The sequence below is a fragment of the Pristiophorus japonicus genome, chromosome 1, assembly GCF_044704955.1.
Source record: "Pristiophorus japonicus isolate sPriJap1 chromosome 1, sPriJap1.hap1, whole genome shotgun sequence".
NCBI lineage: Eukaryota > Metazoa > Chordata > Chondrichthyes > Pristiophoridae > Pristiophorus > Pristiophorus japonicus.
This window is the reverse complement of record NC_091977.1, coordinates 11,111,769-11,132,263: the sequence shown is the minus strand read 5'-3', so window position 1 is coordinate 11,132,263 and position 20,495 is coordinate 11,111,769. Positions and strand designations below refer to the sequence as shown.

General features: G+C 52.0%; 1 protein-coding gene across 3 annotated transcripts in view; it reads left to right on the top strand.

Moving 5' to 3' along the window:
• The window catches only part of LOC139262290 (pikachurin), a 251,668-nt gene that overhangs the window by 78,626 nt on the left and 152,547 nt on the right, over positions 1–20,495 (top strand). For 2 of the 3 annotated variants that reach the window (XM_070877453.1, XM_070877446.1), the window contains exon 1: positions 15,633–16,563. The exons of the other annotated variant lie outside the window; for it this stretch is intronic. In XM_070877453.1, coding sequence (XP_070733554.1) covers positions 16,455–16,563 — 109 coding nt within the window. In that variant the 5' untranslated portion in view covers positions 15,633–16,454. Of the gene's footprint in view, positions 1–15,632; positions 16,564–20,495 lie in introns of those variants that run through there. 3 annotated transcript variants of the gene reach the window in all.

The window sequence follows — 20,495 nt, the reverse complement described above, 5'->3', positions numbered from 1 at the left end:
TTGAGTGTCCGTTTCATGAGTAGCCCTGCGGGCGGGACCCCCGTGAGCGAGTGCGGGAGGGATCTATAGGCCAGCAGGAGGCGCGATAGGCAGCATTGTAGGGAGGGTCCTTGAATCCTGAGCATCCCTTGCTTAATGATTTGGACTGCCCGTTCCACCTGGCCATTGGAGGCTGGCTTGAATGGCGCAGTCCTGAAGTGATTGATGCCATTACCCGACATAAACTCCCGGAATTCATAGCTCGTGAAACACGGGCCATTATCACTAACCAGGATGTCTGGCAAGCCATGGGTTGCAAAGATCGCACGTAGGCTTTCCTCAGTGGTGGATGACGTGCATGAATTCAGGATGATGCACTCGATCCATTTCGAGTACGCATCTACTACAATGAGGAACATCTTCCCCATGAACGGGCCCGCGTAGTCAACGTGAATGTGTGACCATGGCTTGGTGGGCCAGGGCCATGGGCTGACCGGGGCCTCCCTGGGGGCATTACCCAGCTAGGCACAGGTCGTGCACCTGCGAATACAGTGTTCCAGGTCTGAGTCAATTCCAGGCCACCAAATGTGTGACCAGGCAATCCCTTCATCATCACAATGCCTGGGTGCTCGCTGTGGAGTTCCCTGATGAATGCCTCCCTGCCCTTCTGGGGCATGACTACCCAGCTGCCCCATAGTAGGCAGTCGGCTTGGATGGAGAGTTCATCCATCCGTCTGTGGAACGGTCTGACCTCCTCAGGGCATGCTCCGTGTGCGGGCGCCCAATCCCCAGTCAGGACACATTTCTTAATCAGGGTTAGGAGGGAATTTCTGTTGAAGTCCTACTCTGGGGTCTATTGCTGCCTGGTAAATGTCGGACTGCCCCTGCCTGCCTGCGGGGCTCTGAGTAGCATTGATGATGTTGACTCCCTGATCCATCGCTGCGTTAGAGGCAGAATTGCGCACGTAAATCATTCTCGTCTCTTCCTCCCCCGCCATGAAAATTTGAGCTAACAACGCCGCCGCTTCCAAGGTCAAGTCTTTGGTCTCAATTAACTTGCGAAAAATTCCTGCATGACCGATATCCTCGATAAAGAAGTCCCTGAGCATCTCCCCCCTGCAGGCGTCTGTGAACTTACAGAGGCTGGCCAAACGCCGGAGGTCCGCTCCAAAGTCCGGTATGCTCTGTCCTTCACGATGTCGGTGGGTGTAGAATCTGTGTCGGGCCATGTGTATGCTGCTCGCCGGTTTGAGGAGCTCCCCGATCAATTTGCTAAGCTCTTCAAAGGTTTTGTCCGCCGGCTTTTCGGGTGCTAGTAAGTCCTTCATGAGCGCGTATGTCTTTGGTCCGCAGCTGGTCAAAAGATGAGTCCTTCGCTTGTCGGCCGCTGCATCCCCCAGCCAGTCTTTCATAACAAAGCTTTGCTGAAGCCTCTCAACAAAATCATCCCAGTCTTCCCCAACACAGTACCGTTCCTCTGTGCTACCGGTGGCCATTCTCGTGGGTCGTGAATTCCCGTTTCTCGTCGCCAATGTAAAGTCCTTACTCTACAGCATGAAACCACACGAGGTACATTCCAGGGACAAGGCCACTCTGTGACCTTAACTCTTTATTACAGGACTCCAGAAGTGATGACCCTACATGGGACCTCCCTTTATATACCTGTGTGATCAGGTAAGGAGTGTTTCCCACAAGTTCAGCCCTTGTGGTCAAGGTGTGCATCTAAGCTGAGTGTATCCAGTAATACAGTGGTGTTACATTGTAGTTACAAACATGACAGGGAGCTTTACTCTGAATCTAACCCTGTGCTGTATCTGCCCTGGGAGTGTTTGATGGGACAGTGCAGGGTGAGCTTTATTCTGTATCTAACCCGTGCTGTACCTGCCCTGGGAGTGTTTGATGGGACAGTGTAGAAGGAGCTTTACTCTGTATCTAACCCGTGCTGTACCTGCCCTGGGACTGTTTGATGGGACAGTGTAGAGGGAGAGTGAATGAGTGTAGGAGAGGGGCGATGGGGTTGTGTGGGAGGTTCAAGATTGCGTGTCCTGGAACCGGAGAATGATACAGCACAGAAGGAGACTATTTGGTGGAACTATTTGAAAGAACTATCCCATTAATCCCGCACCCCCGCTCTTCGCCATAGCCCTGAAAATGTTTCCCCTTTAAGTATTGGGGAGCGGGCGGGGAAGTGGAGCTGAGTCCATGATCGTATCAGCCATGATCGTATTAAATGGTTGGAGCAGGCTCGATGGGCAGGCTCGAGGGGCCAGATGGCCTACTCCTGCTCCTATTTCTTATGTTCTTATGTATTTATCCAGTTCCCTTTTGAAAGTTATTATTGCATCTCCTTTCACCGCTCTTTCAGGCAGCGCGCTCTAGATCACAACTCACTGGGTTAAAAAATATTTCCTCATGTTGCCTCTGTGTTTTTTGCCAATCATCTTAAAACTATGTCCTCTAGTTATCAACCCTTCTGCCATGGGAAACAATTTATTTAATCTGTCAAAACCCTTCATGATTTTGAACACCCCTATTAAAGCTCCCCTTAGCTTTCTCTGCCCTAAGGAGAATAATCCCAGTTTCTCCAGTCTCTCCACAGGACTGAAATCCCTCATCCCTGGCACCATTCTGGTAAACCTCCTCCACACCCTCTCCAGGGCCTTGACATCCTTCCTACAGCGCAGTGCCCAGAATTGGACACAATGCTCCAGCTGGGGCCGAACCAGTGTTTTTATAAAGGTTCAGCATAACTTTGGCAGTTCTGTGCAGGCTGGAGCATGAGGAGGAACGGGGGCGGAGAGTTTAGAGGAACGATGATTGAAGTATTGATGAAAGAGAGGTAAGACAGGGTGCAGTGGGGAGGGAGAGAGGTCGAGCTGCTGGCTCACAGAGGGAACTTCTGGTGCCGCGATGTGAAGCCCAGCCTTGAGGCGGCCGACTCAGGCCCGATGTTCCCTCGACGTTTCATTGTGTGCCGCCTATTTATTTCAGTGCATGGTCCCTTTAAATGTTCTGCACGGTGTCTTGAAACACCTTGTGAGCGGACTGCACACTTCCTTCCAGATTGCTGCACAACCAGGCATGCTCGCACTTCGAGGGAGCGTTGCTCAGGCCTGTCTCACTCACCGACATTGGCTCCCCGTTAAGCAACGCCTCCATTTCAAAATTCTCATCCTTGTTTTCAAATCCCTCCAGGGGTTCACCCCTCCCTATCTCTGTAATCTCCTCCAGCCCCGCAACACCCCCCGAGATGTCTGCCCTCTAATTCTGCCCTCTTGAGCATCCCTGATTGTTATCGCTCCACCATCGGTGGCCGTGCCTTCAGCTGCCTGGGCCCCAAGCTCTGGAACTCCCTCCCTAAACCTCTCCGCCTACTTTTACAGGCGTGAGAGTTTTATAACACACTTAAAACATAAAAAATAAAATTAAAAAAACACATTTTACTTGGAAAAAAAACCCTGCCCACTACATTAAATTTATTTTAAAGCAGAATTAAAAAAACTTTTTTTTAAATCGGAAAAATATATATTTTTAATAATACATAACTAACTTTAATTTAAATTAATGTTAAATATGTAGTGTATTTTTCTATTTTTTATTAATGTTTTGTGTGTTTGGGGGTGGTTTCTCATTCATAGTACAATAATGGGAACTCCAGCTTACGGAGAACATACTTTACCTGATTGGCTGCCCAGAGCCATGTGACTGCAGCACCAGTCCTGCGCACGTCCTGACGTGCACGCACTGCGACACGCAGTCAGTGGAGTCCTCAGGAGCACAGCAGGAACAGCTACGTGTGCATCTTTTTAAAGTTTTTTACCTGATCGCCCGCGGGAAGCAGCTGAAGCAGTTCGGTGAGAGGCGGGAGTTCTGGGGATCGGAGAGGTCTACAAAAGGCCAGCGAGACCAGGAGCAGCGCGAGTTCGGCGAGAGGCGGGAGTTCTGGGGATCGGAGAGGTCTACAAAAGGCCAGCGAGACCAGGAGCAGCGCGAGTTCGGCGAGAGGCGGGAGTTCTGGGGATTGGAGAGGTCTACAAAAGGCCAGCGAGACCAGGAGCAGCGCGAGTTCGGCGAGAGGCGGGAGTTCTGGGGATTGGAGAGGTCTACAAAAGGCCAGTGAGACCGGGAGCAGCGCGAGTCCGGCGAGAGGCGGGAGTTCCGGGGATCGGAGGGGCCTACAAAAGGCCAGCGAGACCAGGAGCAGCGCGAGTTCGGCGAGAGGCGGGAGTTCCGGGGATCGGAGAGGTCTACAAAAGGCCAGCGAGACCAGGAGCAGCGCGAGTTCGGCGAGAGGTGGGAGTTCTGGGGATCGGAGAGGCCTACAAAAGGCCAGTGAGACCGGGAGCAGTGCGAGTTCAGCGAGAGGCGGGAGTTCCGGGGATCGGAGGGGCCGACAAAAGGCCAGTGAGACCGGGAGCAGCGCGAGTTCAGCGAGAGGCGGGAGTTCCGGGGATCGGAGGGGCCTACAAAAGGCCAGTGAGACCGGGAGCAGCGCGAGTTCAGCGAGAGGCGGGAGTTCCGGGGATCGGAAGGGCCTACAAAAGGCCAGTGAGACCGGGAGCAGCGCGAGTTCAGCGAGAGGCGGGAGTTCTGGGGATCGGAGAGGCCTACAAAAGGCCAGTGAGACCGGGAGCAGCGCGAGTTCGGCGAGAGGCGGGAGTTCCGGGGATCGGAGGGGCCTACAAAAGGCCAGTGAGACCGGGAGCAGCGCGAGTTCAGCGAGAGGCGGGAGTTCCGGGGATCGGAGGGGCCTACAAAAGGCCAGTGAGACCGGGAGCAGCGCGAGTTCAGCGAGAGGCGTGGCTTGTGCAGCTACAGGAGAAGGCAAAAAAGAAGTAGAAAGAAACAGAAAGGTGACGTCACAGCCAAGGGGGTAAGTGATTGGCTGGTGATTGGTGAGTAGTTTTTCTTTTTTCTCTTCTATAACAGCGAGTAAACTTTAACATTGTTGTTGCCAATTTAAGTGTATCTAAGGGTTAAATCATGGCAGGAGAGCTCGGTCACGTGATATGCTCCTCCTGAACCGTGTGGGAACTCAGGGACACTTCCGGTGTCCCTGACGACTACGTGTGCGGGAAGTGTATCCGCCTCCAGCTCCTGACGGTCCGTGTTGCGGAATTGGAGCTGAGGGTGGATTCACTCTGGAGCATCCACGATGCTGAGAATGACGTGAGTAGCACGTGTAGCGAGTTGGTCTTACCGCAGGGAAAGGGTCCACAGCCAGCTAGGGAGTGGAAGGCCAGCAGGAAGAGCAGTGCAAGGAAGGTAGTGCAGGGGTCTCCTGCGGTCATCCCCCTCCAAAACAGATACACCGTTTTGAGTACTGTTGAGGGGAATGACTCATCAGGGGAGGGCAACAGCAGCCAAGTTCATGGCACCGTGGCTGGCTCTGCTGCACAGGAGGGCAGGAAAAAGAGTGGGAGAGCAATAGTGATAGGGGATTCGATTGTAAGGGGAATAGATAGGTGTTTCTGCGGCCGCAACCGAGATGGTATGTTACCTCCCTGGTGCAAGGGTCAAGGATGTCTCGGAGCGGGTGCAGGACATTCTGAAAAGGAAAGGTGAACAGCCAGTTGTCGTGGTGCACATTGGTACCAACGATTTCGGTAAAAAAAGGGATAAGGTCCTACGAGACGAATTTAAGGTGCTTGGAGCTAAATTAAAACGTAGGACCTCAAAATGTAGTAATCTCGGGATTGCTACCACTGCCACGTGCTAGTCAGAGTAGGAATCTCAGGATACCTCACTTCCCTCGGTCTCCCCCTCCTCCTCACAACCTACCCGTTCTTGCTGATGCCGGTTTTCTCCCTTGCCCCCCCACCCCCTCCCCCTGCCCAAGCAGGTTTACGATACCCATGGGTATCAGGCCTTCTCCCGTACCTTGCTCAAATTGGCACTCTTGCGGTGTGACACTGGGAACTGAGTTTCAGAAGAACAGCATTCAGGGATTTGAAGAGGGCGTTTGGCCTATCGAGGCCCCTCCCCCTGGTACACTGACCCATTGAAGCCCCTCCCCCTGTACAGCAACTCTTCCAAAGCCCCTCCCACTGGTACAATAACTCATCAAAGTCCCTCGCCTTGGTACAGCAACTCGTCCAAAGCCCCTCCCCCGATACACTAACTCATCAAAGTCCCTCCCCCAGTACATTAACCCATAACCCATTGAAGCCCCTGGTACATTAACCCAACCTGGCATCGAATTGTATTCTACATAACCCCCCCAATTTGTCCCTGTATTACTCTCATTAATCCAAACATTTGTCACTTTTTGAATGAAGAAATGTGTCCTCATAACGGCCCTAAATTTACTTGTCACTAATTTCCATGTGTGTTTACTGATGTTATTTTTCTGACTTACTTTGAAGTTGTATTCAGAGTCCCCGTACCGATATATCGAACAATCTGTCTATCTCTTATAATAGCCTTGCATCTGCTGTGTAGCTCCTACACCCTGGAACACTATTTCTGTCACATCTTTTCTATGGCAATCACTCTTGCCTCACTCGATGTGTGACGTGATACCTGTCACACTATATTCTGTCACTTCCTGCCACTGACTTTGCATTCCCGAGTGAGTCCTGCATTAGAACATAAGAAATAGGAGCAGGAGTGGGCCATATGGCCCCTCGATCCTGTTCCGCCAACCAACACGATCATGGCTGATCCGATCATGGACTCAGCTCCACTTCCCCGCCCGCTCCCCATAACCCCTTATCCCCTTATCGGTTGAGAAACTGTCGATCTATGTCTTAAATTTATTCAGCCTTCAACTAAGTAAAAAAAAATGATGGATTACATAGGATTTACAACACAGAAACAGGCAGTAAATTCCACAGATTTACAACCCTCTGAGAGAAGAAATTTCTCCTCATTTCAGTTTAAAATGGGCGGCCCCTTATTCTAAGATTATGCCCCCTAGTTCTAGTCTCCCCCATCAGTGGAAACATCCTCTCTGCATCCACCTTGTCAAGCCCCCTCATAATCTTCTATGTTTCGATAAGATCACCTCTCATTCTTCTGAATTCCAATGAGTAGAGGCCCAACCTACTCAACCTTTCCTCATAAGTCAACCCCCTCATCCCTGGAATCAACCTTGTGACCCTTCTCTGAACTGCCTCCAAAGCAAGTATATTCTTTCGTAAATATGGAAACCAAAACTGCACGCAGTATTCCAGGTGTGGCCTCACCAATACCCTGTATAACAGTAGCAAGACTTCCCTGCTTTTATACTCCATCCCCTTTGCAATTACTTGTTCTGGACAGTAGGCGGTGCTCTTGGCCAATTACCTTTCTCTCCCAAGACCCTTTCCAACATCGGAGGTGTCATGACAACTGACTTCAGGCAACCACAGCCTTCAACTAAGTAAAAAAAAATGATGGATTACATAGGATTTACAACACAGAAACAGGCCATTCGGTCCAACCAGTCCATGCCGCCGTTTATGCTCCACTCGAGCCTCCTCCCGTCTTTCCTCATCTAAATCTATCAGCATACACCTCTATTCCCTTCTCCCTCGTATGCTTGTCTGGCCTCCCCTTAAATGCATTGATACTATTCGCTTCAACCACTCCCTGTGGAAGCGAGTTCCACATTCTCACCACTCTCTGGGTAAAGAAGTTTCTCCTGAATTCCTGATTCTTGGTGACTATCTTATATTGATGGCCTCTAGTTATGCTCTTCCTCACAAGTGGAAACATTCTCTCTGTATCCACTCGATCAAAACCTTTCATCATTTTAAAGACCTCTATTAGGTCACCCCTCAGCCTTCTCTTATCCAGAGAAAAGAGACCCAGCCTGTTCATCCTTTCCTGATGGGTATAACCTCGCATTTCTGGTATCATCCTTGTAAATCTTCTCTGCCCCCTCTCCAGTGCCTCTATATCCTTTTTATGATATAGTGACCAGAACTGTACGCAGTACTCCACGTGTGGTCTAACCACGGTTCGATACAAGTTTAGCATAACTTCCCTACTTTTCAATTATATCCCTCTAGAAATAAACCCTAGTGCTTGTTTTTTTTTATGCCCTCGCTACCCTGTGTCGCAAGTTTTAGTGATGTGTGTATGTGTACTTCGAGATCCCTTTGTTCCTCTACCCCACCCAGACACGCACCCTCCAAGCAATAAGTGACCGCCTTATTTTTCTTACCAAAAGGTAATACCTCACATTTATCTGTGTTGAACTTAATTTGCCCATTATATAGAAACATAAAAACTAGGTGCAGGAGTAGGCCATTCAGCCCTTCGAGCCTGCACCACCATTCAATATGGTCAGGGCTGATCATTCCTTCAGTACTCCTTTCCTGCTTTCTCTCCATACCCTTTGATCCCCTTAGCCGTAAGGGCCATATCTAACTCCATCTTGAATATATCCAACGAACTGGCATCAACAACTCTCTGCAGCAGGGAATTCCACAGGTTAACAACTCTCTGAGTGAAGAAGTTTCTCCTCATCTCAGTCCTAAATGGCCTACCCCTTATCCTTAGACTATGTCCACTGGTTCTGGACATTCTGCAAGTTTATTAATTCATTCTTTATTTCTTATGGGGTTCCTGCATCGATTGACCATTGCTGGGGTGCTCACTGAACCCCAGACCCTCCTGTGACAGAGTGACACAGTGTTACAGTGACACAGTGTGACAGTGACATAGTGATATAGTCATCATCATCATAGCGGTCCCTCGAAGCGAGGATGACTTGTTTCCACGCCGAAAAGGGATGAGTTCACAGGTGTTTCAATGAAGGACCTAATACTCCAGATCCCGAACTACACGTTGAAGGGTGGAAGATGCCTGTGCAGGATTTTTTTAACGTATGGTGGCCGTTGCACACCAGCCACCACACGGGCTTGACAGAGCTAGGTCTTAGAATGGCAAGGGTTACCCAAGACGACTGGAGACCTGTTCTGCTGCACAGTGTGGGTTGGCCCGTGCTGCCCCTGGGCCCTCGTCTCTTCTGGGCCCTGAACTCTCGCCTCTCCTGGGCCCCGATCATGTCCCTCTATGAACTCTCGCCGCTCCTTCGCCCTGACCTCGTCGCTCCTGCTGTACCTGCCTGCACTGCAGTCAGCCGTCGCCCTCCTGCAGCAGCACGCGCTGCTCCCTGCAGTGGTATATCGCCACATGCTGTTCCCTCCAATGGCCCCGGCCCGCTGATGGTCTTGCAGACCAGGCCCGCGCCGATTTCTGGGATATAGCAACAGAGTATCAGTAACAGAGAGTCACAGAGGGTAACACAGTGACAAAGTGCAATAGTAACAGAGTAACACATTGACACATCGACGCAGGAACACAGCAACACAAGTGTAGCCACCTTCTGGGGGTGGTCTGTACTCCTTAGGGTGGGAGTGAGGACAACATAGGGGGTTTGGGGAAGATCTGGACAGGGAGAGAGAGGGAGATCTGGACAGAGAGGGAGGGAGATCGGGACAGCGAGAGAGGGAGATCTGGACAGGGAGAGAGAGGGAGATCTGGACAGGGAGAGAGGGAGATCTGGACAGGGCGAGAGAGGGAGATGTGGACAGGGAGAGAAAGAGAGATGTGGACAGGGAGAGAAAGAGAGATCTAGACATGGAGAGAGAGGGAGATCTGGACAGAGAGAGAGAGGGAGATCTGGACAGAGAGAGAGAGGGAGATTTGGACAGGGCGAGAGAGGGAGATCTGGACAGGGAGAGAGAGGGAGATCGGGACAGAGAGAGAGAGGGAGATCTGGACAGGGCAAGAGAGGGAGATCGGGACAGGGAGAGAGAGGGAGATCGGGACAGGGAGAGAGGGGGGAAATCGGGACAGGGAGAGAGGGGGGAAATCGGGACAGGGAGAGAGAGGGAGATCTGGACAGGGCAAGAGAGGGAGATCGGGACAGGGAGAGAGAGGGAGATCGGGACAGAGAGAGAGAGGGAGATCTGGACAGGGCAAGAGAGGGAGATCGGGACAGGGAGAGAGAGGGAGATCTGCACAGGGAGAGAGAGGAAGATCTGGACAGGGAGAGAGAGGGAGATTGGGACAGGGCGAGAGAGGGAGATCGGGACAGAGAGAGAGAGGGAGATCTGGACAGGGCAAGAGAGGGAGATCGGGACAGGGAGAGAAACATAGAAACATAGAAACATAGAAAATAGGTGCAGGAGCAGGCCATTCAGCCCTTCTAGCCTGCACCGCCATTCAATGAGTTCATGGCTGAACATGAAACTTCAGTACCCCCTTCTTGCTTTCTCGCCATAACCCTTGATCCCCCGAGTAGTAAGGACTTCATCTAACTCCCTTTTGAATATATTTAGTGAATTGGCCTCAACTACTTTCTGTGGTAGAGAATTCCACAGGTTCACCACTCTCTGGGTGAAGAAGTTTCTCCTCATCTCGGTCCTAAATGGCTTACCCCTTATCCTCAGACTGTGACCCCTGGTTCTGGACTTCCCCAACATTGGGAACATTCTTTCTGCATCTAACCTGTCTAAACCCGTCAGAATTTTAAACGTTTCTATGAGGTCCCCTCTCATTCTTCTGAACTCCAGTGAATACAATCCCAATTGATCCAATCTTTCTTGATAGGTCAGTCCCGCCATCCCGGGAATCAGTCTGGTGAACCTTCGCTGCACTCCCTCAATAGCAAGAATGTCCTTCCTCAAGTTAGGAGACCAAAACTGTACACAATACTCCAGGTGTGGCCTCACCAAGGCCCTGTACAACTGTAGCAACACCTCCCTGCCCCTGTATTCAAATCCCCTCGCTATGAAGGCCAACATGCCATTTGCTTTCTTAACCGCCTGCTGTACCTGCATGCCAACCTTCAATGACTGATGTACCATGACACCCAGGTCTCGTTGCACCTTCCCTTTTCCTAATCTGTCACCATTCAGATAATAGTCTGTCTCTCTGTTTTTACCACCAAAGTGGATAACCTCACATTTATCCACATTATACTTCATCTGCCATGCATTTGCCCACTCACCTAACCTATCCAAGTCACTCTGCAGCCTAATAGCATCCTCCTCGCAGCTCACACTGCCACCCAACTTAGTATCATCCGCAAATTTGGAGATACTGCATTTAATCCCCTCGTCTAAATCATTAATGTACAATGTAAACAGCTGGGGCCCCAGCACAGAACCTTGCGGCACTCGGAGATCGGGACAGAGAGAGAGAGGGAGATCTGGACAGGGCAAGAGAGGGAGATCGGGACAGGGAGAGAGAGGGAGATCTGCACAGGGAGAGAGAGGGAGATCTGGACAGGGAGAGAGAGGGGGGAAATCGGGACAGGGAGAGAGGGGGGAAATCGGGACAGGGAGAGAGAGGGCAACCTGGACAGGGCGAGAGAGGGAGATCGGGACAGGGAGAGAGAGGGAGATCTGCACAGGGAGAGAGAGGGAGATCTGGACAGGGCAAGAGAGGGAGATCGGGACAGAGAGAGAGAGGGAGATCTGGACAGGGCAAGAGAGGGAGATCGGGACAGAGAGAAAGGGAGATCAGGACAGGGAGAGAGAGGGAGATCGGGACAGAGAGAGAGAGGGAGATCTGGACAGGGCAAGAGAGGGAGATCGGGACAGAGAGAAAGGGAGATCAGGACAGGGAGAGAGAGGGAGATCGGGACAGAGAGAGAGAGGGAGATCGGGACAGAGAGAGAGAGGGAGATCTGGACAGGGCGAGAGAGGGAGATCGGGACAGAGAGAGAGGGAGATTTGCACAGGGAGAGAGAGGGAGATCAGGACAGGGAGAGGGGGGAAATCGGAACAGGGAGAGAGAGGGAGATCAGGACTGGAAGAGAGATGGAGACCTGGATGGAGCGAGGGGGAGAGCTGGACAGGGAGAGAGAGGGAGATCAGAACAGGAAGAGAGAGGGAGATCAGGACAGAGAGAGAGGGAGATCTGCACAGGGAGAGAGAGGGAGACCTGGACGGAGAGAGGGGGAGAGCTGGACAGGGAGAGGACTTCTAGTTTGCAGGTGACACGTGAGATTTGTTTCCAGGACAGATGCAGACTCCCTCAATTGGGACCTTTATCTCAAAGCTCTCTGCCCTCGGCACCTGATGAGACAGTGCAGCTGGCAGTGCCACCGACCTAGACTGGGGGTGGGGGCAGGGATGAGGGGCGGAGGCTGTCAATAGCTCATGTGTAGAGGGTGGGGGCGAGGCCGTCCTGATGAGGTCAAAGGTTACCAGGCCCAGCGGCCTGGAGTTGCCTTTCTTACACCAGAGGTGCCCGGTCCTGATGAACGACAGCAGGAGGGAGATTGGTGTGTCAGGCACCTGAGCCCATGTCGGCCCCTTGCCTCTCGTACACACGACCTCGGGCTGATCGACCGTGGGAGGGGTGCAGAAGTTCTCCTCTCTCAGGTTCCAACTCTGCCGAGAGTAATTCACGACTGCCAGCGGAAGTTAGGTCCCAAGCTCTGGAACCTCCTCCCTAAACCTCTTTGTCTCTTTCTCCTCCTTTAAAACGCTCCCGAAAACCTACCTCTTTGACCAAGCTTTGGTCACCTGCCCTAATTTCTCCATATCGCTGTCAAATTCTGCCTGCCAACGCTCCTGTAAATGCCTTGGGATGTTTTACTATGTTAAAGGCGCTATATATTTTGTGGTATACATCAATGATCTAGATTTGAATATAGGGGGTATGATTAAGAAGTTTGCAGATGATACTCCAATCGGCTGTGTGGTTGATAATGAAAAAGAAAGCTGTGGACTGCAGGAAGATATTAATCAACTGGTCAGGTGGGCAGAACAGTGACAAATGGAATTTAATCTGGAGAAGTGTGAGGTAATGCATTTTGGGAGGGCGAACAAGGAAAGGGAATACACATTAAATGGTAGGATACTGAGAAGTGTAAAGGAACAAAGGGACCTGGGAGTGCAGGTTCACAGATCCCTGAAGGTAGCAGGCCAGGTTGATAAGGTGGTTAAGAAAGCATATGGAATACTTGCCTTTATTAGCCGAGGCATAGAATACAAGAGCAGGGAGGTTATGTTTGAACTGTATAAAACACTAGTTAGGCCACAGCTGGAGTGCTGCGTGCAGTTCTGGTCACCGTATTACAGGAAGGATGTGATTACACTGGAGAGGGTACAGAGGAGATTTACGAGGATGTTGCCGGGACTGGAGAATCTTAGCTATGAGGACAGATTGGATAGACTGGGATTGTTTTCTTTGGAACAGAGGAGGCTGAGGGGAGACCTCATTGAGGTGTATAAAATTATGAGGGGCCTAGATACAGTGGATAGAAAGGGCCTATTTCCCTTAGCAGAGGGGTCAACAACCAGGGGGCATAAACTTGGTAGAAGATTTAGAGGGGATTTGAGGGGAAATTTCTTCACCCAGAGGGTGGTGGGGGTCTGGAACTCACTGCCTGAAAGGGTGGTAGAGGCAGAAACCCTCACCACATTTAAAAAATACTTGGATGTGCACTTGAAGTGCCGTAACCTGCAGGGCTACGGACCTAGAGCTGGAAAGTGGGATTAGGCTGGATGGCTCTTTGCTGGCCGGCACAGACACGATGGGCCGAAATGGCCTCCTTCCGTGCTGTAAACACTTATGATTCTGAATATGCAAGCTGCTGGTGAAGGGTCAGGGGTAATCCACGAAATATCGATAGGGGAGGAGAGAGGGCAGTGAGTGAGAACCTCAGACTGCTCTGCCTCTCCCAGGATGTGAGGGAGCCTGGGTGCCAGCTGTCGCTCAGTGGGTAGCACTTTCGTCTCTGCGTCGGAAGTTTGTGGGTTCAAGTCCCACTCCAGGGACTCGAGCCCATAATCCTAGCCGACACCCCCAGCGCGGTGCTGAGGGAGCGCTGCACTGTCGGGAGTGTCGTCTCTCCGATGAGACATTAAACCGAGTTCCCGTCTGCTCTCTCAGGTGGACGTAAAAGATCCCATGGCACTATTTTGAAGAAGAGCAGGGGAGTTATCCCCGGTGTCCTGGGGCCAATATTTATCCCTCACTCAACATCACCAAAACTGAGTATCTGGCCATTATCACATTGCTGTGTGTGGGAGCTTGCTGCACATTACAACAGTGATCACACTTCAAAAGTACTTAAAAAAAAAACTTCCTGGATTATGGGCATGGTTGGCAAGGCCAGCATTTACTGCCCTTGAGAAGGTGGTGGTGAGCCACTGCCTTGAACCGCTGCAGTCCGTGTGGTGAAGGTGCTCCCACAGTGCTGTTGGGGAGGGAGTTCCAGGATTGTGACCCAGCGACGATGAAGGAACGGCCGATATATTTCCAAGTCAGGATGGTGTGTGACTTGGAGGGGAACGTGGAGATGGTGGTGTTCCCATGCGCCTGCTGCCCTTGTCCTTCTAGGTGGTAGAGGTCGCGGGTTTGAGAGGTGCTGTCGAAGAAGCCTTGGCGAGTTGCTGCAGTGCATCTTGTAGATGGTACACACTGCAGCCACGGTGCGCAGGTGGTGGAGGGAGTGAGTGTTGAAGGTGGTGGATGGGGGGCCAATCAAGCGGGCTGCTTTGTCCTGGATAGTGTCGAGCTTCTTGTTGGAGCTGCACTCATCCAGGCAAGTGGAGAGTATTCCATCACACTCCTGACTTGTGCCTTGTAGATGGTGGAAAGGCTTTGGGGAGTCAGGAGATGAGACACTCACCGCAGAATACCCAGCCTCTGACCTACTCTTGTTGCCACAGTATTTATGTGGCTGGTCCAGTTAAGTTTCTGGTCAATGGTGACCCACATTGGCTGTAAAGTGCTTTGGCTGGTCCTGAGGTCGTGAACAGCGCTACAGAAATGCAAATCTTTTCTTTTCCCTCTCTCACACCCGTGTGCCAGATGTCATTAAGAGCCTGACTGAGGAAAGCTGCACTTAACGTGATTTCACAGGAGGTGGTTTACACTGGGTCACGCCCCCTTTGCTTTAATTTGCATTTAAAGGCAGTGCGCGCCACCAGACCGATTATTCTTTTTAAAAGTTGCGTTACCTTAATACAGTGCAGTTGTTCCTGACTCCGGCCCTTCCTGCAATCCTCCACTTCCCTGTGCCGGACCCTCGCAAAATCTTCCTGGTTTATTGATTTCTGTTGCACAATTTAAAAGGCAGAGATTTGCTACACTTCAAAAGTACTTTGTTGGTTGGAACGCTCTTTGGGACATCCTGAGGCCAAAGAACTTCAAGGAAGTTGGCAGAAATTTGACGTTAGTTTAAAGGCTCAATTCCATTGAAAATAATGTCCATTAAAATGATGCAGGATTAGATATTTAGTGTGGGATACTAATTTCAGCCTCTCTCCTGACCTTTGGCCTTTCCAAGATTGTTATAAATGCTGATTTTTTTTTTAAAGCAACGTCACTCACTCAATTAAATGGCTATAATTTTACTGGAGAATACTCCTCGAACAGATATAGAATGTAACGTCCAATCTGTTCGAGGTATATTCACCAGAAAACTTCAAAGCCGTTTCATTGAGTGGGCGATGTTGCTTTAAATGTTCATCCCGCTGTGCTAAAGTTAGCTCCGAGGGCTACATCTGGGCTTCCCTTACATCAGCACAGGATTAAACTTCACTTATCTCCTTAGCAGTCGGATCTCTCTCTCGTCCTGAAGGAGCAACTGTGCACGACGAGAGAGAGAGAGACAGAGACAGAGACAGAGAGAGAGAGAGACAGACAGACAGAGGGAGGGAGGGAGGGAGTCAGAGAGAGAGAGTCAGAGAGAGAGAGAGAGAGCGAGAGACAGAGGGAGAGAGAGAGACAGAGAGAGATAGTCAGAGAGAGAGAGTCAGAGAGAGAGACACACACACAGAGAGAGGCAGAGAGAGAGAGAGACAGAGAGACAGAGACAGAGAGAGAGAGAGAGAGACAGACAGAGGGAGGGAGAGAGAGACAGAGGGAGAGAGAGACAGATAGAGAGTCAAAGAGAGAGAGTCAAAGAGAGAGAGACACACAGAGAGAGAGAGAGGGAGACAGAGAGACAGACAGACACAGAGCGACAGAGAGACAGAGCGACAGAGAGAGAGAAAGAGAAAGAGAGTCAGAGTCACAGAGAGAGAGCGAGAGAGAGGGAGACAGAGAGAGAGACAGACATAGAGCGACAGAGAGAGAGAGAGACAGAGAGAGAAAGAGAAAGAGGGACAGTGAGAGATAAACAGACGGACAGAGAGGGAGAGAGGGAGAGAGAGAGAGAGACCGAGGGAGAGAGAGACCGAGGGAGAGAGAGAGAGAGAGAGAGAGAGAGAGTTAGAAGAGAGGAGGAGGAGGAGGGAAAGTTCCTAAGCTTTAAGGGTGAACCATTGAATCTTTGGTCTTTTTTTGGAGTTTGTGTCTCCTCCTCCCTCACAGTGTTTCCGGGGGACGGAGTCTGCAGGAGTCGACTATTTGCCCAGTGGAAATCTGCCTTGTAAATTGCTCTCTGCCTTGGTGCGCAGGAGTTCCAGACACTCTCCCTCTTGCCCCACCGCCTTGGGATCCTGCCCCTGCACCCCCTCCAGCCTCTCCCTGTCCTGTCCATCTCACATCGACGGGGAATTCCGGCCCCTCTCCGGATGGGTGCCCGGGGGCGATCGGGGCATCTGGCCCCCCTCCTGCTCTTGGCCATCTTCTCTGCTCAGACCGCGAGCTTCAAGCGGGAGAGGACTGCGCTGCGCAGACCAGGTAAGATCCTGAACCCCCTGGACCGGTTGGAATCGAGCGACTGTGCGTAGAGGATGGGTGAAGACCCCCCCGGACTGCCAGCCTTTTCTTCAAGGGGAGGGCAGAGGTCTCCTGGTCGGCCTAGCCCTCGGGGATGGAGGGTGGCCGGGGAGGGGATCTTGGGATGGGGTCCCCAGGCTCAGACATGCATGAAGCCCGCCCTAGTGGAATAGCAGCCGTACCCCAGTAAGGAGAAAGGTGCGGGGGGGAACGGGGCGGGGGAGGGGGGTGAAATGCCCCTGCTCCTTCTTGCACCGGTGATCTGCGTCACGTCTGAGGCGTGAAACCACAGTCTTTGCCCCTCGAGTGAGTGAAAATCCCCCCACCGTCATTGCCATGCAGCTGCTCAACTGTGATGTGCATCGTACCATCCCATCACAGAGACGGCCCAGGGGCTTCGTACGGTGATGTTGCTAGCATTTCACTGACAGCAAACGATTTCCACGGTGAAATTTGGTCTGTTCTGCACCCACCGTGAAAAATGCCAACCCCGATTTAAACCCCCCTCTCCCACCCCCCACCCCCGCACCAGACGGGAACGTGGTTTGCGGAGAGGGTAAACTCGCCCCACTACGTTACTCCTCCTCCCTCAGGCTGCACTCCCATCCCGCGCCATTTTAACAGGCCGTGATTTGGACGGTGTTGCCTCAGGCCAGTGAGAGCCTCGAGACGAACACTCGATCCCAACCACGTTTTTTGGGTTGCGATTGAGGGGGGGGGAGTCAGTAATTGTGGAAAGTGTTACATGATACATTCTTGCATTGGGACTTTGGAAAGGTGCAGATTCTGCTCACTGCCCTAGTACGCTGACAGCTCCTGGGGGGAACAGAGCTGATCGACCATGGAGGGGGAGGGAGGGTATGGGGCTGATCGACCATGGAGGGGGAGGGAGGGGACGAGGCTGATCGACCATGGAGGGGGAGGGAGGGGACGAGGCTGATCGACCATGGGGGGGAGGAGCTGATCGACCATGGAGGGGGAGGGAGGGGACGAGGCTGATCGACCATGGGGGGTGGGGAGCTGATCGATCATGGGGGGGTGGGGGCAGGGCTGATCGACCATGGGGGGGAGGAGCTGATCGACCATGGGGGTGAGGGACGGGGCTGATCGACTATGGGGGGGGGCACGGAGCTGATCGACCATGGGGGGTTCAGAGCTGATCGACCATGCGGGGGGGACAGGGCTGATCGACCATGCGGGGGGACGGGGTTGATCGACCATGGGGGGGGAACGGAGCTGATCGACCATGGGGGGGGGGGGGAACAGATTTGATCGACCATGGGGGTGAGAGGAGCTGATCGATCATGGGGGCAATGGGGCTGATCCACTATAGGGGGGGGGGAACGGGGCTGATCGACCATGGGGGGGGTGGGACAGAGTTGATCGACCATGGGGGGTAGGAGGAGCTGATCGATCATGGGTGCGATGGGGCTGATCGACCATGGTGGGGTGGGGGGGGGCTGATCGACCATGGGGGGAACGGGGCAGATCGGCCATGGGGGGACAGAGCTGAGCGACCATGGGGGTGGGGGGGGGGGGGCTGATCGACCATGGGGGGAACGGGATAGATCGACTATGGGGGGACAGAGCTGATCGACCATGGGTGGTGGGAGGCTGATCGACCATGGGAGGACGGGGCAGATCGACCATGGGGGGACAGAGCTGATCGACCATTGGGGGGGTGGGGGTAGGCGGAGCTGATCGACCCATGGGTCTTGTGTGGGACGGTGCAGGTGCTCCTCACTCACCTGGTTCACTGACACAGTTCCAGTTTCGTTGGGTAGAAGCTGATGAAAGCGTTGCTCCAAACCCCTTCCTCCGGTGCCGGAATGTGTGCCTGTGGTTTGTAAACATGCTGACAGCCTGCTGCTGGCTGAACAGGAAGTTTACAAACAGGATTTAGAGGGAATTAGTTGCTGCAGAGAGTTAGAATTCACTGCCCTTTAACCTGTGGTTAAATCCGGAACCACCTGCTCGAATCAAAATCTCTGTACTGTCGCTCTCTCTCTCTCTCTCTGTCTCTCTTTCTTTCTCTGTCTCTGTCTCTCTCTCTCTCCCTCTCTCCCTCTGTCTCTGTCTGGCTTTCTCTCTCTCGCTGTCTCCCTCTGTCACTCTCGTTGTCTGTCTCTCTCTTTTTCTGTATCTGCCTCTCTCTATCTGTTGCTCTCTCTCTCTCTGTCTCTCTCTGTCATTGCCTTTCTCTTGTCTCTCTCGCTGTCTGTCTCCCTCTCTGTCTCTCTCTCTCGCTCTGTCTCTCTCTCTCTCTCTCTGTCTCTGTCTCGCTCTGTCTGTCTCTCTCTCTCTCTCTCTTTGTCTGTCTCTGACTTTCTTTGTATCTGTCTCTCTCTCTGCCTCTGCCACTATCTCTGTCTCTGTCTGTCACTCTGTCTTGCTTTCTGTCTGTCTCTCTATTTCTCTCTGTCTCTCTCTGTTCTTCTCTCTGTGTCACTCTTCCCCTCTGCCTCACTCTCTGCCTTTGTCTATCTGCCTCTCTGCCTTGTTCTCGTTCTGTCACGTCTTCTGTTCCTCTATTTTTTCCCTGTCTCTCTCTCTCTTTCTCTCTCTCTGTCACTCTCTGTTTCTCTATCAGTCTCGCTCTGCCTCTCTCTTTCTCTCACTCTCTAACTCTTCTCTTTCTGTCACACACTTTCTGACACTATTTTAACTCTGGCTCTTCTGACTGTGTTGCTATCTGTTTCTTCGTCTCTTTTTCTTTTTCTCGCTCTATCTTTTTCTATCTCTTTTTCTCTCTCTTTCGCCACCTCTTCCCTCTCTGTCTCTCTCTCTCTCAGCATTCAGGGAGGTGGGAGGAACAATCCCAAAAAACATTCAGGTTGCAAACGACATTCAGAGATGATCGACTTTGGGGGCTGGAGCTGACAGGTGCTGTGTGTTGTACCCCCCCCCCCCCCCCCGGAGTGTGTGATGGGAAGTGTAGAGAGAGCTGTACCCTGTATCTAACCCGTGCTGTACCTGCCCTGGGAGTGTGTGATAGGAAGTGTAGAGAGAGCTGTACCCTGTATCTAACCCCCTGTACCTGCCCTGGGAGTGTGTGATAGGACAGTGTAGAGGGAGCTTTACTCTGTATCTAACCCCCTGTACCTGCCCTGGGAGTGTTTGATGGGACAGTGTAGAGGGAGCTTTACTCTGTTTCTAACCCCCTGTACCTGCCCTGGGAGTGTGTGATAGGACAGTGTAGAGGGAGCTTTACTCTGTATCTAACCCCCTGTACCTGTCCTGGGAGTGTTTGATGGGACAGTGTAGAGGGAGCTTTACTCTGTATATAACCCCGTGCTGTACCTGCCCTGGGAGTGTTTGATGGGAAATGTAGAGGGAGCTTTACTCTGTATCTAACCTGTGCTGTACCTGTCCTGGGAGTGTTTGATAGGACAGTGTAGAGGGAGCTTTACTCTGTATCTAACCCCCTGTACCTGTTCTGGGAGTGTTTGATAGGAAGTGTAGAGAGAGCTGTACCCTGTATCTAACCCCCTGTACCTGCCCTGGGAGTGTTTGATGGGACAGTGTAGAGGGAGCTTTACTCTGTATCTAACCCGTGCTGTACCTGCCCTGGGAGTGTTTGATGGGACAGTGTAGAGAGAGCTTTACCCTGTATCTAACCCCCTGTACCTGCCCTGGGAGTGTTTGATGGGACAGTGTAGAGGGAGCTTTACTCTGTATCTAACCCGTGCTGTACCTGCCCTGGGAGTGTTTGATGGGACAGTGTAGAGGGAGCTTTACTCTGTATCTAACCCCCTGTACCTGCCCTGGGAGTGTTTGATGGGACAGTGTCGAGGGAGCTTTACTCTGTATCTAACCCCCTGTACCTGCCCTGGGAGTGTTTGATGGGACAGTGTAGAGGGAGCTTTACTCTGTATCTAACCCCCTGTACCTGC